The 21942-nt window shown below is 37.9% G+C and overlaps 2 protein-coding genes across 9 annotated transcripts; one reads left to right on the top strand and one right to left on the bottom strand.

Moving 5' to 3' along the window:
• Positions 1-540: 540 nt before the first annotated feature.
• LOC140803272 (formin-like protein 20) lies at positions 541-14226 on the top strand. 8 transcript variants are annotated; one of them, XR_012111816.1, is made up of 19 exons: positions 544-1126; positions 1840-2546; positions 2632-2853; positions 2934-3615; positions 3745-5623; positions 5844-5973; positions 6549-6620; positions 7350-7448; positions 7552-7593; positions 8753-8833; positions 8907-8957; positions 9038-9119; positions 9687-9781; positions 12641-12712; positions 12792-12908; positions 13028-13096; positions 13192-13258; positions 13340-13840; positions 13881-14226. XR_012111816.1 is itself a non-coding variant. In XM_073159061.1 (17 exons), exons 1-17 carry the CDS (start codon positions 1054-1056, stop codon positions 13492-13494), a joined length of 4824 nt encoding a protein of 1607 aa, XP_073015162.1. In that variant the 5' UTR covers positions 544-1053; the 3' UTR covers positions 13495-13875. The 8 variants fall into 8 exon arrangements, 2 of the variants coding, with proteins under 2 accessions (XP_073015163.1, XP_073015162.1); XR_012111817.1 differs by having other exon boundaries at positions 543-1126; positions 2934-5623; positions 13378-13840; XR_012111815.1 differs by having other exon boundaries at positions 2934-5623.
• A 974-nt stretch (positions 14227-15200) lies between these two features.
• On the bottom strand, positions 15201-19893 carry LOC140803271 (probable xyloglucan 6-xylosyltransferase 5). Its single transcript, XM_073159060.1, has 2 exons — positions 18253-19893; positions 15201-15472 (listed from the first exon to the last, which is right to left on the bottom strand). The coding sequence occupies exon 1, from the start codon at positions 19648-19650 to the stop codon at positions 18286-18288; it is 1365 nt and encodes a 454-aa protein (XP_073015161.1). The 5' UTR covers positions 19651-19893; the 3' UTR covers positions 15201-15472; positions 18253-18285.
• Between the last annotated feature and the right edge of the window lie 2049 nt (positions 19894-21942).

Here is a 21942-nt window from a genome sequence, read left to right as displayed (position 1 = left end):
ACTTGGGTTCGAGCTCGAGTTTAGATATATATTTACAAAATTATCCACTATTTTTTATAATATTAATAAAAAATATACGAGCAGTTAATACTCGAGTATCTCGCGAGTACAAATAATTGAAAACCGAACTGGACTCGAATATATAATCGAGCTACTCGAACTCGAATCGAGTTCGATCAAATAATTCGAGTTGAGTTTTAACCGAATTATTCATGAATAATTCGACTTAGTTACTAGCAAATATACGATTTTTTAAAAATTGGGTTTCATAATTATCAAAGGGCAAGGACTCAATTTTTTTATATAAAAAAATCACAGTTACATTATAGAATGTAATTTTATGTTTTTTTTTTAGACAACTCATAAATGTCCAATTTTTGACAACCGTGTTTTGAATCACAGCCCACGTGACATTATCAAACAAAATTAATTAAATTATATAATTATATTATGAATAAAGAGTAAAAAAAGACAACTAATAAAAGAGTAAAAATACAAAAATATAAAGTCGGGTCCATTTTGTCCGGGTCGGGTCTGTCTCTATCATTTCATTTCCCCTGTGATCCAATTTCCCCCCTTTTCTTATGCAAATGGCGAAAGATCACATTATTTCATCATTTTGCCCAAAAAACTTGTGTCTTATCGTTTGTCGGAACATTATTTTCATCTATTTTTCAATCACAATCCGACTTTAATTGCCCCGTCGCATTTCTTCCTCTACCCCAAACCCTAAGATTGCAATGTGCATTGATTTTTACTACTGACACTGCCTGAGGTTTCTCATTCTTGGATTTATTAGACCTGTTTCATCTGATTTTTCAGTTTTTTTCTGGTGATTTACTGTTGGATTGCTTCGAGGTCAAAACCCTCGTCTGGAATTGTGAAATTTGACGTGGGTTTCTTTGATTCTTGGATTTTGATTGCATTGTGGCAGTGATTGGCGGATTGTGGAGATCTGGGGGTTAGCTGGGTAGACTTGAACGGGGATATTTGGGAAATTGAACTGGAAAGAAGGGGTTTTGGATCCGATCGGGGGTAAAACAGCGCCATTAGATGGCGCTGTTCAGACGCTTCTTCTATAGGAAGCCGCCTGATCGGCTTCTTGAGATTTCTGAAAGGGTATATGGTATGTCGTGGCCCCCTTTCTTATTGTTTTTTTTTTGTGTGGTTTTTTTAGCTCAATCATGTTTTAATCAACCAGTTTTTGGGGTTGATTGCTTGCAAGAATTTTTGTTGCTGTTTAACTTGGCTAGGCCCTTAACAACTATTTACTAGAACTTGAAGTTTTGAAGTCTGGTTATCCTCGGATTAAGTCTGAAAATGATATATTGTAGTTTGTTTTGAAAGTATTAAGAGCTGCTGAGTGTTGATATTTCAGAGTTTGGTATTTTAGTTCGTCTTGAGTTTATACAGCAAAACAAAATCTTAAACTTGTCAGTCATTAAGATTTCAGGTGGGGTGAAAAGGGTTTCAGATCATTAGTCCGTGACATCATTTTACTTCATTTTTGTTTCGTTAAAGGCGGTGTAAAATTTCTATGATTTTAATGAGAGCCATATTGTTTTCGAAGGCATTGACTACATATCATAAGATGGAAACTGATTCTTGAATTTCAACAACAGTTATTATTTTATGGGTTTTCCTATTTTTAATTTGTTATTTTGCAAATTTAAGTAATAAATTATGAAATACTTTATGTATTGAATTTGCTGAAAACCGTATTTTATGGCTGTGTGTTTTACAATGTAACATGGTTCCACGGGAAACAGCTTTTAGGACTCTTACCGAGTTTGTGATTTGCATGATATGGTGATTCTATCTGATTTGTTCTCGATGCAGTGTTCGATTGCTGCTTCTCCACTGATGTGCTTGATGAAGATGAATACCGATCATACATGAATGGGATTGTGGCTCAGTTACAAGATCACTACCCTGACGCTGCTTTTATGGTTTTTAATTTCAAAGAAGGGGAACGGCGGAGCCAACTCTCTGATGTATTATCTCAGTATGATATGACAGTCATGGATTACCCTCGGCAATATGAAGGGTGTCCCCTTTTACCATTGGAGATGATCCACCATTTCTTAAGATCCAGTGAGAGCTGGTTATCCCTCGAGGGCCAGCAAAATGTTCTTTTGATGCATTGTGAAAGGGGAGGATGGCCTGTCCTTGCATTTATGCTCGCTGGTCTTCTTCTTTACAGAAAACAGTACACTGGTGAGCAGAAGACTTTGGAAATGGTGTACAAGCAGGCACCGAGGGAGCTTCTTCATCTTTTGTCTCCTTTGAATCCACAGCCATCTCAACTTAGATATCTTCAGTACATTTCTAGGAGAAATTTTGGGTCTGATTGGCCCCCATCAGATACACCTCTGGCTTTGGACTTTATAATATTTAGAAACCTTCCGCTATATGATGGTGGGAGAGGATGCCGACCTGTAGTTCGTGTATATGGTCAGGATCCTTCTTTGAAAGAATCCACTAGAAGTTCAAAGCTTTTGTTTTCATCTTCTAAATTGAAAAAGCATATTCGTCTGTATAGTCAGGTAAGCCACAGTTCATCTATTTCATATTGAATAGGGTAAGCTGTAAACAAAAATTTATGAGGGTTCTTATTATATTTTGCTGCAGGAAGAGTGTGAACTAGTGAAAATTGGTATTCATTGCCGTGTTCAAGGAGATGTCGTTCTTGAATGTATCCATTTTGAAAATGATCTAGCGAGGGAGGAAATAATATTAAGAGTTATGTTGCATACTGCATTTGTCAGGTCAAATGTTTTGATACTGGCCCGTGATGAAGTCGATGTTCTCTGGGATGCCAAATACCAATTTTCAAAGGAATTCAGAGCAGAGGTAGAAATTTTGTGTTGCTTGTGCTATGTCTCTCTGTTTATGAGGATTCAGATTTTGACCCTTTTTTTTTTCTGGATCAGGTGCTCTTTTCAGACTTAAATTCTCTTCCTTTCATTACCACCGTAGAAACAGAAAGTGATGATGGCAATGAAACCGAAGGTGCTTCACCCGAGGAATTTTTTGAGGCAGAAGAGATCTTCAGCAGTGTAATTGATGGTCAGGAGGGCAAGGGAGGGGAGACTAATGACCTTACAGCCCAAGCTAGCGCTCGAGTTGATGAAAATCATCACAAAGAAATCTTGAAGGATGAGTTGGATCATCATGCATTTCAAGATTGTGCCGCAGATGAGGCAATTCACATACAAGACATCAAGGTGGATTCAAATAATAAATTCGTACGTAATGGAAAATTAGAATCCATGTTGGGGATATCTGATGTGTCTACTAACGCAGTAACCATATCTGTAAATGCCGGTATGCATGGAAATTTTGAAGAAAAGAACAAGGAAAGTCTGGAACCGCTCTCTGTAATGGAGAAGATTGAAAATCAAGGTTCACAACAGAATTCTTTCGCTGATAATGATAATCAGAAGTTGGTTAAGGGGTTCTCAATGGTCACAATCAAGCAGCCAGTCACCAATTTAAAACCTGCTTCAGATGCTGCTAGTTCCAATAAGAAAACTAAGCAGCAAGAGTCGCTGGGTTCCCTAGCAAGACAAGCAAAGCCAACTTCTGTATCCAGGTGGATACCTACTAATAAAGGTTCTTACACTAATTCAATGCATGTATATTATCCTCCGTCAAGACATAACAGTGCTCCTGCAGCACTATCTCTTGGCAAGGGTTCCCCAGGGGAAAAATCTAAATCCCCATCTTTTACTGCATCTTCAGAATCTACAGCTACAACTGACAGGCCAATTGCATCAGGCCATGGGAAGCATTCATCTTGTCCATCATCATTAGATTTGTCGCCCGTACGAGAGGTCTCTTCCACAAGTCTACCCTCATCACCAAAGGTAGAGAGTGAGGCCCATGAACATATTCCAGCTCCATCATTTCCTCCTCAACCGCCACCACCTCCTCCACCTCCAATATTTTCATCTGCAAGTGCTGCCATTGCTTTTCCTAAAAGCTCACCACGCCCTCCCCCACCTCCTTCCCTGCCACATTCTCAAAGTACAGATTTTACTCAGTTGCTGTCTTCTACTCTATCACCATCCCTGCCTTCTAAAAATTCAAACTTAAGTACCAATTCGGGGGTGACTTTTCTCCCACCATCTCCTCCACCTCCACCACCACCACCACCACCACCACCACCACCACCACCACCTTCCAACTTTTCCAATTTTCAGAACATTAGTCGAAATTTTCCATCAATACCTCCGCCTCCGCCTCCACCTCCACCACCTGCTCCACCTTCCAACCTTTCTAATTTTCAGAATGTTAGTCGGATTTTACCATCTAAACCTCCGTCACCGCCTCCTCCTCCTCCTCCTCTTCCTCCTTGGTCATCTAGGAGTTATGTTCTAGCACTTACGCCAAATTCCCCACCCGCACCACCGCCTCCACCGTTTACTCATGTATCCTTCTCGCAAAGATCTTCCAATATAGAGATACCTCTACCTCCATCTCCGGCTTCACTTGGCATCCAATTTAACCACCAACCAACACCTCCAATCCACGGGGTCCCAAATTTTCCCTTACGTGGAGCTCCACCACCTCCACCTCCACCTCCCCCTCCATTGCTTGGCACTACGCAATCCTTGTCTTCTGCACCGCCGCCACCCCCTGTTCATAGGGCACCACTCCCTCCATCTACGAGGGTGTCATCTCCACCTCCACCTCCCCCTCCACCTCCACTTCCGTTGCTTGGCACTACGCCATCCTTGTCTTCTGCACCGCCACCACCCCCTGTTCATAGGGCACCACTCCCTCCATCTATGAGGGTGCCACCTCCACCTCCACCAATCAATAGAGTCCCTGAACCACCTTTGCCTCCTCCTATGCTCCGGGCCTTAGTGCCGCCACCACCACCTTCTTTTCCAGGTGCCCCAATACCACCTCCGCCACCTCCTGGTGGTCCACCTTCACCTACACCTCCTCCTACACATGGAGCCCCAACGCCACCTCCTCCACCCATGTTTTGTGGCCCACCTCCACCACCTCCATCCATAGGTAGAGGCCCACCTCCACCACCTCCTCCTCCACCCCTCGGAGGCCCACCTCCACCACCTCATTCGCCCATGTTTGGTTGCTCGCCTCCACCTCCTCCTCCTCCTCCTAGAGGCCCAACACCTCCTCCTCCTCCTGGAGGCCCAACACCTCGTCTTACACGTGGAGCCCCACCTCCACCTCCTCTATCCATGTTTGGTGGTCCACCCCCACCACCTCCGCCAATAGGAAGAGGCCCACCTCCACCTCCTCCGCCCATGTTTGGTGGCCCACCTCCACCTCCTCCGCCCACAGGACGAGGCCCACCTCCACCACCCCCTCCTGGAAGTCGGGCACCCGGTCCACCAGCACCTCCAGGACCTCCTAGACCTCCAGGTGTTGGACCACCCCCACCACCACCATTTGGTACAAAAGGACCAGCAGTAGATGGGAGAGGGTTATCTGCAAGTGGTGGGCGTGTGCCTTCACGTCCTCCTGGTATGTTAGGTGCTCCGGCACCTCGAAGATCTACCTTAAAACCACTTCATTGGAGCAAGGTTACTAGGGCATTACAAGGAAGCTTGTGGGAAGAATTGCAGAGATATGGAGAACCTCAAGTGTATTTCTCTATCTCTGCTGATTTAACTTTTTTATTTTGAACTGGGCAATTCTTGTCTTTCTTCATTTAGTTTTACTAATTTTTTGAAAATTCTAACACTCCTTCCCCAATCCCCAGAAAGAATTACCTAACATAGCACTATGTAACAATTATTTTATATTTTCTTTCTTTATTGCTTCTCGATTTCCTTTCTCTGCTGATACTCTGCACTGTAATCTAGTGCACCAGAATTTGATGTGTTGGAACTTGAGACTCTATTCTCTGCGACAGTGCCAAAGTCAGATAGTGCAGGAGGCAAATCTGGTGGTCGCCGGAAGTCTGCTGGATCTAAGCCTGAAAAAGTCCATATGGTAATGTTGTATGAATCTTATAATCGTCTTGTCTCACAAGAAATTTGTTTCTGGGAAAATATAAGGTTAATAGATTCTAGGCGACCATGATTAATGAGGTTGTAGTAGTGAAATTGTGATGTACATATAAGTTCAGTTGATTAAAGTTATGTATAGGCGACAGCCCAAATAGCTTGAGAACACCTAAAAGTAAACTGTCTGCTAACAAATGGTATATTCATTTGTGTTATACTCATGAAGATGGAATCTTTTTGTGAAATGCACAATTATACTATTCTCTGTCCAGATATCAGCATAATTTCAGAGTTGGTGTTCATTATATTGGCACCTTTTTAATCGGAAGGGAAACCTGCACAGCGGTGATAAATTAGATTTTACTATTTCAATGTATAAGTAGCTAAAAATTTCTATCTCGTTTTATTAATATTTCCCCCCTCTGTTTTTAGCGGTGTGTATCTTTTGGATCATGAATGTGTCTGATTACCAATTTAAATACGTGGGTTGGGGACCTATTTCACACTTTGACTAATTTTTTCTTGCTTTTAGTTTCTCAATTCAACACATTCTCTTTGCAGGTTGACCTTAGGAGGGCAAATAATACCGAAATTATGCTCACCAAAGTGAAAATGCCACTTCCAGACATGATGGTAAGCTAAATATGCTATAAGTTTCCTATTTATTATTTTTGTTCTCAATATGTAAGTTCTTTCAGTTGACAACAACCAAATGTCTGACCTAAACAGCTAAACTGATATCTTATCTCTTTCGGTAATTTAATTTATTATTTGGAAACCGTTTTAGTACTTTGAATACATTTTTTGTTTAAAATTGTCTTGTGTGCATAAGGAGATAAATTTGTTGTGTTGAATCATTTGAAATTTCCAACAGAATGACTCGAGGATAACAATAAAAAAGCAACAAACTTCAGATTACATATTCTGGAGAAAATGTACCTAATAGTTATATAAGAGGATATGGTGGTGTTAGAACCGACTACTGACTGTCATAATCCGATGTCGAGTTTTTATGGAGTTCAAAAGCTTATTTTCTGCTGAATGGAGAAAACACGTATCGCAGATTATAAAAATTGTTTGCGTGACATGTCATTCCCCATTAGAACAGTGGTTAACATAATTGCAAAAAAGAGAAACAATTTAGAGAAAGTTAGATAGTAATTTGAAGTTAAATATCTTAAGACCAGGCCACTCACCAGCTTTCAGAAAAATGTCCTTTTCAACCCTTTTTGTCTATTTCTTTCGTGTTCAAATAGACTCTATGGGTGGAGGTGATCCTACCTCCTAACTGTTTGTGGTTATGCCTACTAAATTGCTGCTTTTCGATATTCTTACAACAGCATGGATGGTTCACTTTGACAGGCTGCAGTACTTGCTTTGGATGAATCAATTTTAGATGCGGATCAAGTTGAAAATCTTATTAAATTTTGTCCAACAAAGGAAGAGATGGAACTTCTCAAGGTGAAGCTTATTTCCTCATGTATTTTTACACAAGTTCATGGTATTTCACTAATCTGGGGATCCATTATTTTCTTTTCATTGATTTTTAAATTTCACTTTTTAGGGATACACGGGAGACCTTGATAATTTGGGCAAATGTGAACAGGTGTGCACACTGGATCATGACTTGTGCTATTTTCTGTTGATTTTGTTCTTGATTTTGCTTGCCATGTTTGTGCCTGTAGTGTATGGATTTAGTCCGCTTCTTTTTTCGTAGTAGCATATGGTTTTGATCAAGTACTAGTTAATAATGGTCTGTCATGCAAAGAGGTAGAATTTTAAGCGTATTCCAAACAACTGATATTGAGATCAGCCTATAAATGGACAGTTTCCATGGCATAAGAGCTTGACTTTTTTTTTTTGTTTTTCGAGTTTTTTGGATTTCTTTCTTCATATAAATATATAATGTCTGTTTATGCGAGTTGAACTGGGTTTGATACTGAACTGATTGAAACTTCAGTGTGCATCCAGATTTTGACTGTACCCAAATGTCAGCATCGATACTGTGTTGGTACTTTTTGACAATACCTGAAATTTTGTTTATGCAAGTGCAATTGCAAGTACTTGTACACCAATGACTGGACCAACACTGTTCGTCTTTTAATGCCTGCATTGGAGAAGCTTGTAACATAGAAATGGGATTCCTGACTCCTCGTAAATCTATTGCTGGTATCTTTGTGTAGTCACAGAACTATTTTTCGTGCTCTGTAATACTTGATAGAAATCACTACAAGATATCTCTGGAGACCTGATTTTTAGTACTACTGGACCACCACTTTCTATCCATAGTAAATCATCTCAACATCACAGTCCTCAAAAATGCCTATTACACTGTTTCTTAAGTCAGAGCCTGGTTAAACTTTTAAGGCGTCAGAACAGCTAGTTATTCAACAAAAATTGACAGAGCTTTGAAATAGTAAATATTTCCATTTAGCAAATCAAATTTCAGATAGCTGTGATAGAGAATTGGTTTGTAACGTTTTGATCAGTTGTAAAAATTCTTTTTCCAGTTCTACGTAGAAATGCATTTCTGAGAAAAGATTGGTTAATATCCTCTATAATTTGGGAAAAAGTGCATATGAGGCATTGGCAATTATCTTACTTTGGTTGTAACTTGTTTATGTATATGTGGTGTGTTATTTTTGTGTTTACCTTTCTTTTAATGTGTGCTATTTGTTTACCTTTCTTTTAAATTTAAATGACAATTTTTACATTTTTAAAATCTAAAGGTATCCATTGTTCGATGATTTACTTCAATCTTTCAGTTTTTCCTGGAGCTAATGAAGGTGCCACGAGTGGAATCTAAACTAAGAGTTTTCTTATTCAAGATTCTGTTCTATTCTCAGGTTTGTTGTGGGACATTTATGAACTTCCTGAGAATTTCATAGTGTGCATGCCTGAATTTGTGTTTCATCTCAGGTTTCTGATTTCAAAAAAAGCTTGACCATCGTAAATTCTTCTTGTGAAGAGGTACATTAAAAATGCCACTGATTGTGTGTTGGTTGTTTTTACATTCTGGATATGATAAATTTACCTTTTACTCGCATTAGGTTCGACAATCCCTCAAACTGAAAGAAATCATGAAGAAAATTTTATACCTTGGAAATACTTTGAATCAGGGAACTGCCAGAGGTACTAACCTTTTCATGAAAGGTGTCATGTATGGTTTTTGGACTGTGTGGCCTTGTTGCATATGCTGATAAATGTCTTACCTTACTGTATAAGTGAAGTTTTTTATTTTTCAATCAACCTCTGCGATTCTCAAGCATAAATGAAGTTCCAACTACAAAAATGAACATGAAAGGCTATATGATTTCCACATCTGATCACCCACCAAAGTCCAAACCATGTCCATTGACAAACACAAAAACAAAAAACAAAATAAAAAAAACAAAAAAGAAAAGGAAACAAAAGAAGAGAAAAAGAGAAAAAAACAAGCACCAGTAAATTCAAAGCTGGATCATACGATTCATACCCTTGACCAAGTCTGCCTACCTTTTCTAATTTCTATCATATCTCTTTCCCTCCATATGGTCTCTCTTCCCACCCCCCCCCCCCCCCCCCCCCTGTCTTTTTGTAGTTGTGTGAAGAAACTGAATCCAAAGGCCCAAGCTGGATTAATGTGTTGTGGTTGCTATATCACGTGGCAGAAAAAAATTTGGGAAGAATCTTACTCTGACATCATTGTTCCACATTCAGGTGCAGCGATTGGATTCAAGTTGGACAGTCTTTTGAAACTCACTGACACACGTGCCTCCAATAGCAAGATGACACTCATGCATTATCTGTGTAAGGTATTGACCTGTTGCTTTTTGGTCCTTCCTTTTCTTAATTTGCTGTAGCCGGTCTTCCAAATACCTCCACTGCTTCCTAGGATATACATAATATTGAGTTCAATATGATAAAATGCTAATTTTTTTTGTCCTGCATGAATCAATCCAAATTATGATTGACCATCTTCTTCCTTCCCAGTTTCAGAGTGAATCCGACTCGACCAGTGGGTGGGATATGTATCTTCAATTCCTATATAATTTATAAATGTGTGCTGTAATTCATTGACAATGTGTACTTCTAAAAGTACAAATTCGAGAATATGTATGAGTTAGTGTATCCCTCTAGTTCTCCAAAACAATGATTTTTTGTTTTCATGTCTACATTTATCTTCCAAAACTGACAGATTTTCTGAGGTGCTTCCCCTCCCATCTGTGCTAAACAATATTGGTGGTTGGCTTGAGAATCAATGTAGAAAGAAAAATGGCAAAGGTGTGTCCATGAGAGAAATTGGAAAATTGGATTTCAGTGATAACTGACAAAGTCATACCATGAACTTGACATAATTTTACGGATGATGTCAAAAGGGCTGGTTGTAGCATTCTTACTTGAGAACAGATTAATAAGCATACAAAATTTAAAACTTGATAACAACAACTAAGTAACGAAAATCAAATAACTTAATCATCTTACAATCCAAACGAAAACAAAATAATAATTTCAGTCTTAAACATTAATACAATTATATCAAAAATATAATCGTGCACGAGAATACGAGAAACCAATTAAAACCTCCACTGGATCACCACCGAAAACCAAACTGTTATGGCCGTCTGAACCGTCCAACCTAAGATCTGCCTCGTGGAATGGGTGCCCAAGATGAAAACAAGGACGTGAGCGACAATCGGCCAATACGAGAATGTACGAGTCGCCCAATACGAGAATGTACGAGTATACAAACTGATATGATGCATGTGACATTCAATATGCTCTGATATCAATGATCAAGTCAAAAATCTCATGCTTAGTCTAGAGGTGCCTGAGTGTGTAGCCTCTCTCCCACACTTATCATTAAGACGTGGACCTACAATCTCCAGGGTCATCAGAGTCGGCATGTCCCGTCGGACACTGTATCTCTCGATGCCCAACCGTCCACAATATAAATAGGGCTGAGCGGCCCTGAAAAGCGCGGTACATCACAAAAGATATCTGACCCAACATGATACGTCATGCATATAATGCCAAAACAATAAAACATGTATTGTGCATCAAATAAATATGCAACATATCAGGGTGTATACTACGTTGGGATATCTCAGTCAGTACACCACGTACCTCACTAAAACAATCTGACATAAAGTTTACTCGTCTGAACCTAGACGATACCAACATAAAGAAATCACTATCAAACCATATCGTGAATTACCAAACATGCTTTAATGTTCTTCCTAACGATCTTTAAATTATTTTTGAACGCTTCAGGATTATACATGTGTTCGTCTCGATCTGCCTGTCCATCTTGATCTGCGTGCCCTGGTTCACCGATCATTTCTCGAGTTGACACTAACTCCGAAGCTTCCCGACACTGAACTGTCCTATAAAATAGCTAGAAAACCTAAGGTATATGGCTAGAACTCGTGAGACAGTTAGCTGTGGGAAAGCGGTGTAGGAATTCAGCTTCTATTTATAGCTTGTATCAGGACTAGTTCAGAAGATCCGAAATCAATCTTATCTGCCATGTGTTATATAATATCATTCGTCTAGTTGGATTTATCGAGATAATGTAATATGAAGTAGATTGTGTGGTCCATTTTAAATTTCGTGGATCCCAACAGGTTGCCGAGTTATCAATTCTTTAATGATGCTTAATTAACAACTCTTTAATTATATCTTAATTAGCATTTCATTCAAAATAAGAATTCGGGTCGTTACACTGATTGAGTATGATACAGTGCATGGCTGATGGAAGGGAGATGGTGGGATGAGAAAAGATTAGGATATATGGATGAAGCTTCGCATTTGTTACGACTTTTCTGTTGGTCCTTGCAAGGTATTTCAATGTATCACGTGTTCGGTTTTCAGAAAGGCAAAAATTCTATGAAACCAGTTCTTCAACCTGCCGGTCCGTTCCTGTTCCATTCCATCTTACTGGGATAATTGTCCCAATGTTGTCATGTTTTACAATGGACCAGGGAGAACATTTGTTTCTTGTTGAATCTGGATGTACAGTCCTTTTTTTTAAGAACTGAAAGCACAGCAGGAAGCTTTGTTGGCATCTGTCAAACTGCTACTTATTCTCTTGTTTCCTCACTAATTGATCCAGACCTTTCTACCATTTCTTTCTTTCTTTCTTTCTTTCTTTCTTTCTTTCTTCTCTCTCTCTACTGCAGCTTTTACATTACACCACATCCACGAGATAGAATGCAGCTGTCAATGCATTATATTTTTTTTTCTCCTTCCGTTCGTATATGATGCTAATTTAGAGTGCATCAATTTTATTTGCCTAGTGTTACTTTGTGCGACTACCTGCAATGAACCTTTATAAGAAAGGAAAAGGGCTTGAATAAGTAATTACCTATGTACAACAACAAAGTAATGACTACTTACATTTGTCCAGTCTCTGTAAAATATAGTTACAGGTAGACTGTAAAATATAGTTACAGGTACATCTGATTAGCAGGTTTTGAAAGCCATAGTGTACCACATAGAAAATTTGAGCTCAGAATCTGTAGCATGAAAAAAACTAAACTTTGGAACAACTTCACATTGTTGCAGACTACCCTGCTTTCCGTGATGTAGCCATTTACTTTAGAGTGCTTAGGCATCTTGAGAAAGGTCACTACTCAGTAACTCATTTGTGTTTTTATCATCTTTTATATTAGGTACTTGCATCTAAATCACCATCTCTTTTAGACTTTCACAAAGATCTTATTAGCCTGGAAACGGCCTCAAAGGTTGGTATTTGTTCTCAGAGTTCACCATAGATTTTAAATCACTGTAGAAGGGCTTGCGTAATTAGAAGTTTCTTTGTAGATACAATTGAAATCTTTGGCTGAGGAAATGCAAGCCATTATCAAGGGCTTAGAAAAGGTAAAGCAGGAGTTGGCTACTTCAGAGAATGATGGTCCTGTATCTGAAACTTTTCGCAGGGTATTATTTTTACCTGCTTTAAGTTGCTGTTTTGTGGATTATTTTTTCCTTGTTCTTTCATTCCGAAGATTTGAAAGCTACAATGTCACCAGAAGTTTCACTTTTATTTTCTTTGACAGAATTTGACAGAATTTGTCGGTGCTGCTGAGATAGAAGTGTCCTCCGTAACAAATCTGTATTCCACTGCGGTACCTATCCACCTGGATTATTTTGTAAAGATTATTAGATAACCTCACATGTGACCGTGGTCATAATGGCTTTCATCAATGCTATTGTTTACCAGGGAAGAAATGCAGATGCACTAGCTCTATATTTTGGTGAGGATCCAGCCCGATGCCCATTTGAGCAAGGTAGCATGATGATCTTTTTTCTGTTCTCGATTGACTTTTGGGATTGCAGATCACTGAGTCGATGTCTTAACATGTATGCAGTTACTGCAACCCTCTTAAACTTTGTGAGGTTGTTTCAGAAAGCTCGTGAAGAAAACTGTAAACAGGCTGAACTAGAAAAGAAGAAAGCTCAAAAGGAGGCTGAAATGGAGAATGCGAAGGGAATAAATCTAACCAAGAAAGGCGTAAAAGATTGAGAATTGCTTAATGTTTTGATGATTTCTTTTGCATTGGTCAGTATATGATGAGTTGAGATTGTTGATCGGCCATGAGCTATTAACTCTACTGAACTTATTTGGTTTATGGGTTCAAAGAACATGGAGTTGGAGGGAGCTGTCGAGGCTTTAGGAAACCCGAGTTTTGCTGATAAGGAAATCGAGAAGTGAACCATGGTACTTTGCAGCTTAGATGTTGCAAATGTCTAGTTTATCACAAGCCTCAGGCCAAATGAGTTGTCGGGGGAATGATTTCGGCACTTTCACCTTTGTTGAGAGAAATGTTTCGAGTTGGTTGGATTGTTTCATCGAATTTGGCTCAATTTAGGTGCCTTGACCCTTTGGGACATCTGCTTGCGAAAATTTAGGTGCCTTGACCCTTTGGGACATCTGCTTGCGAAAGGATAGGCGACTCAAATTGTAAAAGCAGATCTCAACAAAATGTACCACGACGTTTGTACAGAGAACACTAACCCTGTAGGTATATCAGCACTAATTCCTTTGTTGTATCATATAAATTGGTTTGGCTATTAGTATGTACTCAAGTTTCCATAAAACTTTGCTGTGTATAGAAGAAAGTATAGAGAAGTTGTAAGAGTAGGCTGTGCTAGTTCAGTCATATAGTCAGGTTACAGTGTTTAGGCTTAATAAATTTTGATTCAATTTATGCAAGCTCTTCAATATATTGATGAATAAACACATTGTTCCGGGACTGCCATAGGATATCTTTTTATTTTATTTTTTCAGAGACTAAAATGGCTCGAATCCATCTATAGACTCAGCGTGTGCAAACACTGTTGTGTTGAATCGATAAAATTAGTCTTTATATGTATCATCTGTCTTTCTGGTCCTTCATTCATATGTCAGCTTCTTTGCTCCTCAGAGCCTCATTGAGAAATTTGATTGCGGCGGCTGAGAGATATGGAAAGTGAAACTTATTCAATTTACAGAAGTTGACAAATCTAGCATGAGGCATCGTTTGGTGTGCATCATTTCATTTGTCTGGAGTTTTACAATAATTAAATTTTAAGAAAAGTCATGTCATTATTTTTCAATATATTATCTCATCTTTTAGCATCTCATTTTGCGAGTTTTGTGACGGCTGTGTTTACTAAGATTTATAGTAAACATATATATTGTTTATGCTGAAACATAGGGCGAGTACCATCGAGCAAACTACTTTGATAAATCACATGTATTGTCATCTACATAATGATTGAATTAAACTTTGTTCAGTTGTTTCGGAATTTAATTAAATAAGCCAAGTATAATTAGACCAGTTATTGTTTCGGAATTTAGTTCAAAAAGCCAAACATAATTAAAGCAGTGATGTAGAATTATTTGAGTACAACCATTGTGAGGAACCATAAAGTTCCATTTTTGTGCTCTATCATAGTATAAACTTTTTCATGAGAGCAATAATGCAAATTATGGCAATGTCCTACGATATACATCGAGCATCGTTTTATCATTCACTTACATACTCTTGTTTAAATGTTTGAAATTTGTCATTTGCAAAAGATGTTCACAAAGGCAAATAGAATCAAATCCATCAAAAATTTGCCCATTTCAATAATTGAAGGGCCTTAATTTTTTAAAACTATATTTATTATACACAAAATTATAATATATCTCGAGAATCGTGGCGTACTAAAAACTTAGTGCACATATACACTGTGCTTGCCTAATTATAATTGTAAAGTTCACTAACCAAATCTACTTCTGTGCCAAATACAAATCATAAAGAGTAATAAACGTATGAAGAACTTATCATTCTGCATTCTCCCAAAAGCACGATATCCTTCTGGACAAGGATAGTGTGAGTTTTACAACATTCCCAATGAAAGAACTTTGGTATTCGGCATAAATATGAAACATTAAAAGGACAACTTTCTTTCGTGTTCTCCGGCACTCAAAACAGTGCAATGAGATGAAATTCCAAGAGCGTCTTACGGTGAAGCTGCATAAAAGAGCAAACTTGATAAAAAAAAAAAATAGGTTTCACCAAGCAAGGTCATAGTAACATGACTATTATCATACCGACCAATCAATGGAAATAGTCAAAGTTCTTTATCCTCTCTATTTCAGTTGGGTGTAATAAGTACAAGGATTTCCGGGTTGGAAATGGTGGTTTGGATGGAATAGAAATTCCAGTGAACTTTAAAATTCAAGATCTGGAATGTTGCAGATGTATCCTCCTCAAGGTTATCATTGCCCAGAATACCGCAGACATTACCTTACATAACCATCTAAACCAAAGAGAAATTTATCCCCACTACCTCCTCTCCATTAAATGAGCGAGAGCCAAAGGCTATTTTGCTTCTAACCAACTCTTTCTAGATGTAAGAGTTCCCATTCCTAGGAAATCAAAAGTTTTTTCATATTTTTTTTCGTCAATAGGACAGACTACTCTCCCTTAATCGTTTTCCACCCAATTTTGGCAAGCAAAATTAGCAAATAGATAATTATGTTTCTAGACTCCCTGATATCCAATCCCCACTCTCTTCATTTTTGGTATTGTTCTGCGACAAGGTGAATTTTCTTGTATGGCAGTGGCCGAAAGTAAGTTCTATTGAGTCTACCCCGATGGTTGTGAACACCTGAAGGGTGCCTAAGGATTGCAGATATGAACCTCGCAAAGAATTACTGGCATGAATAGGATTGGCAGCGGTAACAGTTCGAACAAATGTAGCTCTCCCAGCTAGATCAAGAGATTTTATCTTCAAACCAGTTGGTCTCTGTCACACCCCGTCGATGAGATCTCTATATATAAGGAGGGAAATCCTCAAGCAAACTATGGGAATTACAAGGTTTTACCCAGATCATATCCTTCAATCTTCAAAAAAAATTAAAAAATAGAAAACTTCCATAAGTTTTGAGAAATGAAAATTCCTAGAATACAAGTCACGCTCGTGGCCCTATGTTTCCATTACTTTATAGAACAAGGTTTGGCACTAAAGGAAGTAGACTCCAAGCCCAGGCTGTCCCATTGCAGGTCCAGCTCTCATGTGATTGCCCTAGCACTCTTAGGAGTCTTTTTCCATCAAAGTCGAATTGTCTGGGAAAAAAGATGCTTGACATCCTAGATTCTCCGATAAAGTATATATAGACAGCCATTTCTTTCTGTTGGAATTCCTAAATTTAGGCAACTTATAATAAAAAAATAAACACAAAAGTTGGCTACCTATCACGAAAAGCGAGTAATTTTTTCTTATATGGTTTTAGATGCGAAGGTCTTGCTTTTTCAGGGAGTATTGGTGTGTGGAGAACTGTCAGTACACTTGGCCTTTATGGATCGAGAACCTCAAATAAATGCCCTTTGGTTACTGTATAAGTTATTAAGGTCTCAACAACTTTCCCAGGAAATCGTCAGAGTACGGTAAAAAAATTTGTTCACATGGCGTGACTAGGGTGCTGAATATACCTTTGGAACATCATTTACATAAGAAAGTATATTTCATAAATGTGGATAAATTTTTCATCAGATATTAACCTCAGTGTTAAAATATTAATGGTTTTGCATTCAAGTATCAAGCATGCCTCAGAAGAAGGCTTTTTACAAACATCAGAGAAAAAGAAATTACTACCAAAACTCAAAATTCAGGCAATATCGACATTCTTTCAATTATTTTGTCAACAAGTTATGAAATTAATAATTTTCCATTATGAACCAATGAAGTTTTGACAACAATGCATAATACCGTGTGCAAACTCTCAGCCTTAATTCCTGATTCCAGTGAGGCTTATAATGCATATAACTCACATTTTGTTTCTAAACTTTTGAGTGCATAATATATGTATTGACTATTGAATAAGAAAGTATACCCCCTATCAGATTTCGAATGCAGAATGAGGTAAACGTATCTTCTTATACCAATCATTTAAACAGCCTAGCCAAGCATCTTCACTGTCATTCACAGTTCAAGAGAATGACTTGGTGAACATGCTTCATTAAATAGTTATCAGATGTTGATAGAGCTGCAATACTGAAGTCTCATTAAAAATAAAGTAGCTAGCAAACATAATGTGTCTAAACTCTAATCCCTCAATCTGGTTGTTGAAAACAAACAAAATGGTGAAGACTAGTGGCGGATTATATCATCTATAACTAGATCTTTAGCTCTAAGACTTCTGACTGTACAAGTGTTTGAATTAGAAAACATACTCAATATCAATGATAGAGCCTATTCGACTTTAGTAAAAGGTCAAACTATCCTTCAATGATTTTGCAACAATCCGCTACATAGTATAACTATATTCTACACTAATTATTTGGCTAGTTGCAAAAGAACGCTACTTGTTACAAGGCAAACCAGGGAAAACAACTTTCTACCAACCATTGAGAAATCATATTAGAGCTGAACATAACAAGCTTATACTGAAATAGCATGTTTTGAAAGGGTAACCAAGCTATGAATCTAGCGAATGCACTTTCAAAGAATTAGCTGAATGATGAAATGCCGCAGTTGCGGAAAATAGTAAATACATATAAATACAAGCAAGTTCAAGTACTTTATTGGTTAACAAGTTCAACAACGGACTGAAATACAAACAACTTAATTGCAGCTTGTAACTGAAAAAATTAGTTGAATAATGATATGCCGCAGTTGCGGAAAATAGTAAATAGTAAATACATGTTAAATACAAGCAAGTTCAAGTAATTTGTTGGTTAACAAGTTCAACAACGGACTGAAATACAAACAACTTAATTGCAGCTTGTAACTGAAAAAGTAACATTACCTAACAGCTTTGCTGAATGCGGCGGTGCAGAACCTAACTCCCATTTTCACCCTTTTGATGAACTGAATGTCGAAAATCAAACTGATCTACATACACCAAAGGAGTAACAGTCTCATTCCTAATCCTCTTAATATTGGGGCTCACCAATCCCCTGTGCCTAAAGCCATACAAGTTCAAAACTTGATTATCCGCAAAGTTGAAAGCCCTCTCCATGCTCTTCAAACACCTCTCAACCGGATAATCCCCATAACTCCCGCAAGGTTTGCAACCAACGAAATGTGTCACAAATGGCCACCTGTCATCACCCAGTCCCGGGTGGTATTTCTCAATCATTTCCTCGTATCGGTCCACTAGACCCTCCCAATATCCATGCAAATAATATGAGTTCTCAACAAAAACCTTATTCATCCACTTATCCTTTTGTGAAAGCAGCAGGTATATCAATGCAGATTGATCATCTGCCTCGAATGCTGGCCGACCCTTCAAATTTGCTGTCAAGATCTTGCCAGCCTCCACACGAACAGGACCCTTGGGGCCCATTGGAGCCCAAACATCCAACAAGTCCAATGACCACTGACAATTTCGGAACAAGAAACTACCAGTGTTCAACGCGATCCACGACTTCTGATCAAACAACAGATCAGGGTAACCATGGATAACCATATTATAATCCTTGTACTTAAATAACGGTATCTCAAATGCCATATCAGTAAACAAAGCATCACTATCCATCCACCAAACCCACTCCACCTCAGGATGAGCCAACATCAACCCTCGTATCAACGGCAACTTAGCCCAATACCCTGCCAATTCCTTATCTAAATGAGCCATGTTATACACAATCTCGATCCCATGTATTCTGCAATAATCAATCTTGTTCTTTGCAGCTTTCAACAAATAATGATCTCCGATCGCATTATCACAAGGGTTTGGTGGGGATCCTGTGACAAGCAAAATCCGAGGTTTTCCATTAACATAATTGGGAAAGAGCGGATTCTTTTCAAGCCATGCCTTTCTGTCTCCATCCCAGCTATCGATTTTGGGCCCTAAAGTGAAAGTTATGTTCGGGTTGAAAAACTCCTCGGCTTGGTCATCCGGGTCTTTATCCGAACGAATCTCGGAGAGGATCCGATTGATTTCTTCCTGGAGATTCTGATTTTCAGCTTCCGCTTCATAGGACACAAGGTTGCCGATACCAATCGTGCCGCGGAGTACGAGAATAGTAACGAATCCACATAGTATCGTGATCTTGATGTTGTTGAAGGTTTTATTGATCTGCCGACCACGTGGGAGGAGAGCGGCAGCACGGCCACGAACTCCGCCGTTGGAGGCGGCGACTGTCGTCGGTAGCGCGCTAGAAGTCCGTTTCTGAGCTGCAAACGGGCTTTCAGAACCCATCAGCCGAGAAAATCACACAAAAACCTAGAAAAATCGAGGCTTCCTCTCTCAAATGTGGAAAGGAAAGCAAGCAAGTGGGAAGAAAGAAGGAAGAATTTACCGACTGTGGGATGGATTTGATTAATGGAATAACGTGAGAGCGTGAGCGATGAATGGGAGCTGTTTCCGGGCTGGATTTACTTAACGTGTCTCATTCTTGGACTCCATTGCCACCTCTTATTCCATGATTGCTACACTAGTACACATTAAACACACACAATTCTCGTGTGTGTTGAGACTTGAGAGATCGATTCTAACATATAAACCATTTAACCTTTTGATACTCCCATTAATAAAAAAAAAATATTATTATTTTTTATGTTTAAAATATTATTTTTATTGAAAATTAAATATATCATTTTTTGTTAATTATATTTTAAAGAAATATTGTGTAATATAAGCTGATTTGAATTAACAGTTATATTTTTTTATGTCAAAAATATATTATATCACATATGTTGATTTGAATATTTTTTTATGTTAAAAGTATTATTTTTTTATTATAGGTATGGATCGATTGACTCATCTCGAATATAAATCCATAAGATCATTGTGTTAGAGTAGATGTCATGTAAGCCAACGATTGGCTAAATAATTTATTGGCTTAGTTGTAATAAATAGTCTTTATTTTAATATAATTTATATTTCATGGTTTCGTTTTACTTTATCTATATATTAATGCAATCATCATAGATAAAGACTTTTATTATACTTTAATACAAATGAATCATACTTTGATCTTGAAACTCATTTGTAAACATGGTATATTCTAAATTCGTTTCTAGTCGATTCAACTGCCTGAAAACAAAGATAAACACAACTTGAGCTTGAGACTAACATTTGTGATGTTGTGTACGTTGTCTCATGGTAAGGACATAAAGATTCCAATCATGCAGATGATAATCATATAATGATTGTACCGAACAACCTTCCCTTGGACTTTTCAAGTGGTTATTATTTATCGAGATGAAAATTCAGTGGTTATGATTATGCATAATTAATCTTTACGACCCAGGACATAACCGATGCTCTACATACTAGAATTGTGCTTTGACTCGTTTACTGACTTCGCAAAGGTGACGAGGTGGCGAGGTTGGGTGCAATTGTGACATGTGTAGGAGCCAGTGCATTGTAGTTGAGAACTCGCCGCTCACCTACAGTTGTGGATATCGCCGCTCACCTACAGTTGTGGATATCCTATATGAGCTAACAAAATAGTAGTGCATGAGATATCTGACCAGTGTGTAAAATGTACGTTAGAGACGAGGGTTCTCTAGTTGTGCATGCAATGACACTGTGAATATTTCATGAATGTATCACATAACTATCGAATCTATTATGCAATAATCGATGAACCAAATGTTGTAGATTCGATCGGGATATATGAGATGAATGAACCGTACTGTATGTTAATCATAACTGATTGGTTTTTCCATGAACTATCAGTGATACCTAGGGAATAATGAGGCGATATTACTAGACTTATTACCATCGATGGGTCTAATCCGAAAATGATTTATGACATTCTCATGATCAAATGTTGGTACATAAAATGTGACAAAAAGAGGTAAGTCCGGATAAAGGGTGATGTCCAAAATCACAAAGACTTGTGAACTCACGGTTAGATTTATCTCTGAACCATCAAGGGTCACACAAGTACTAAATATTTTGTTCACGTTGAGACAATAAATTCAAGGAGTTGAATTTATATAAAATTGTGATATAGTAAATTCAAGAAGTTGAATTTATGATAATTAAAATTTGGAGAGAATAAATTTAATGAGTTGAATTTATGAAAAATTGAGAGCTTAAAATATTAAACTAAAAATTTGAATTTATAAAAGATTAAAAAAAATGTAATAAGATGTATAATGAGCGTTTAGAAGTACAAGTCCAACATGCTAAATAATTAAAGTCCTTAATGGACTCTTATATATTAATTAATTAAATTATTTGGACTAGTCAAATTAATTAATTAAGCCTATTAATGTTTAATTAAGGAACTCTAAACTTATAATTAAGAAAACTAGGTTAAGAACTCATGGTTTTAAAAAGAGACACAAAACCCTAGCCTCCATTGGTTGCAATTTTCGAAAAGTCTCCTTCAATTTCTCTCCAAAATTTCGGCCATTTCAAAAAAGTTTTGGGTTTGAGCCCTCGTTTAATTTTTGATCTCAACGTTGTTTTCTAATTTTTCTAGTGCAATTTAGAAGAGGAGTAAATGTTCTAGTCATGGACTTGATTGGAGATTAA

This window comes from Primulina eburnea, chromosome 10 (genome assembly GCF_022965805.1).
Source record: "Primulina eburnea isolate SZY01 chromosome 10, ASM2296580v1, whole genome shotgun sequence".
NCBI lineage: Eukaryota > Viridiplantae > Streptophyta > Magnoliopsida > Lamiales > Gesneriaceae > Primulina > Primulina eburnea.
The sequence above is the reverse complement of the archived record's forward strand: the minus strand, read 5'-3'. Positions and strand labels throughout refer to the sequence as shown.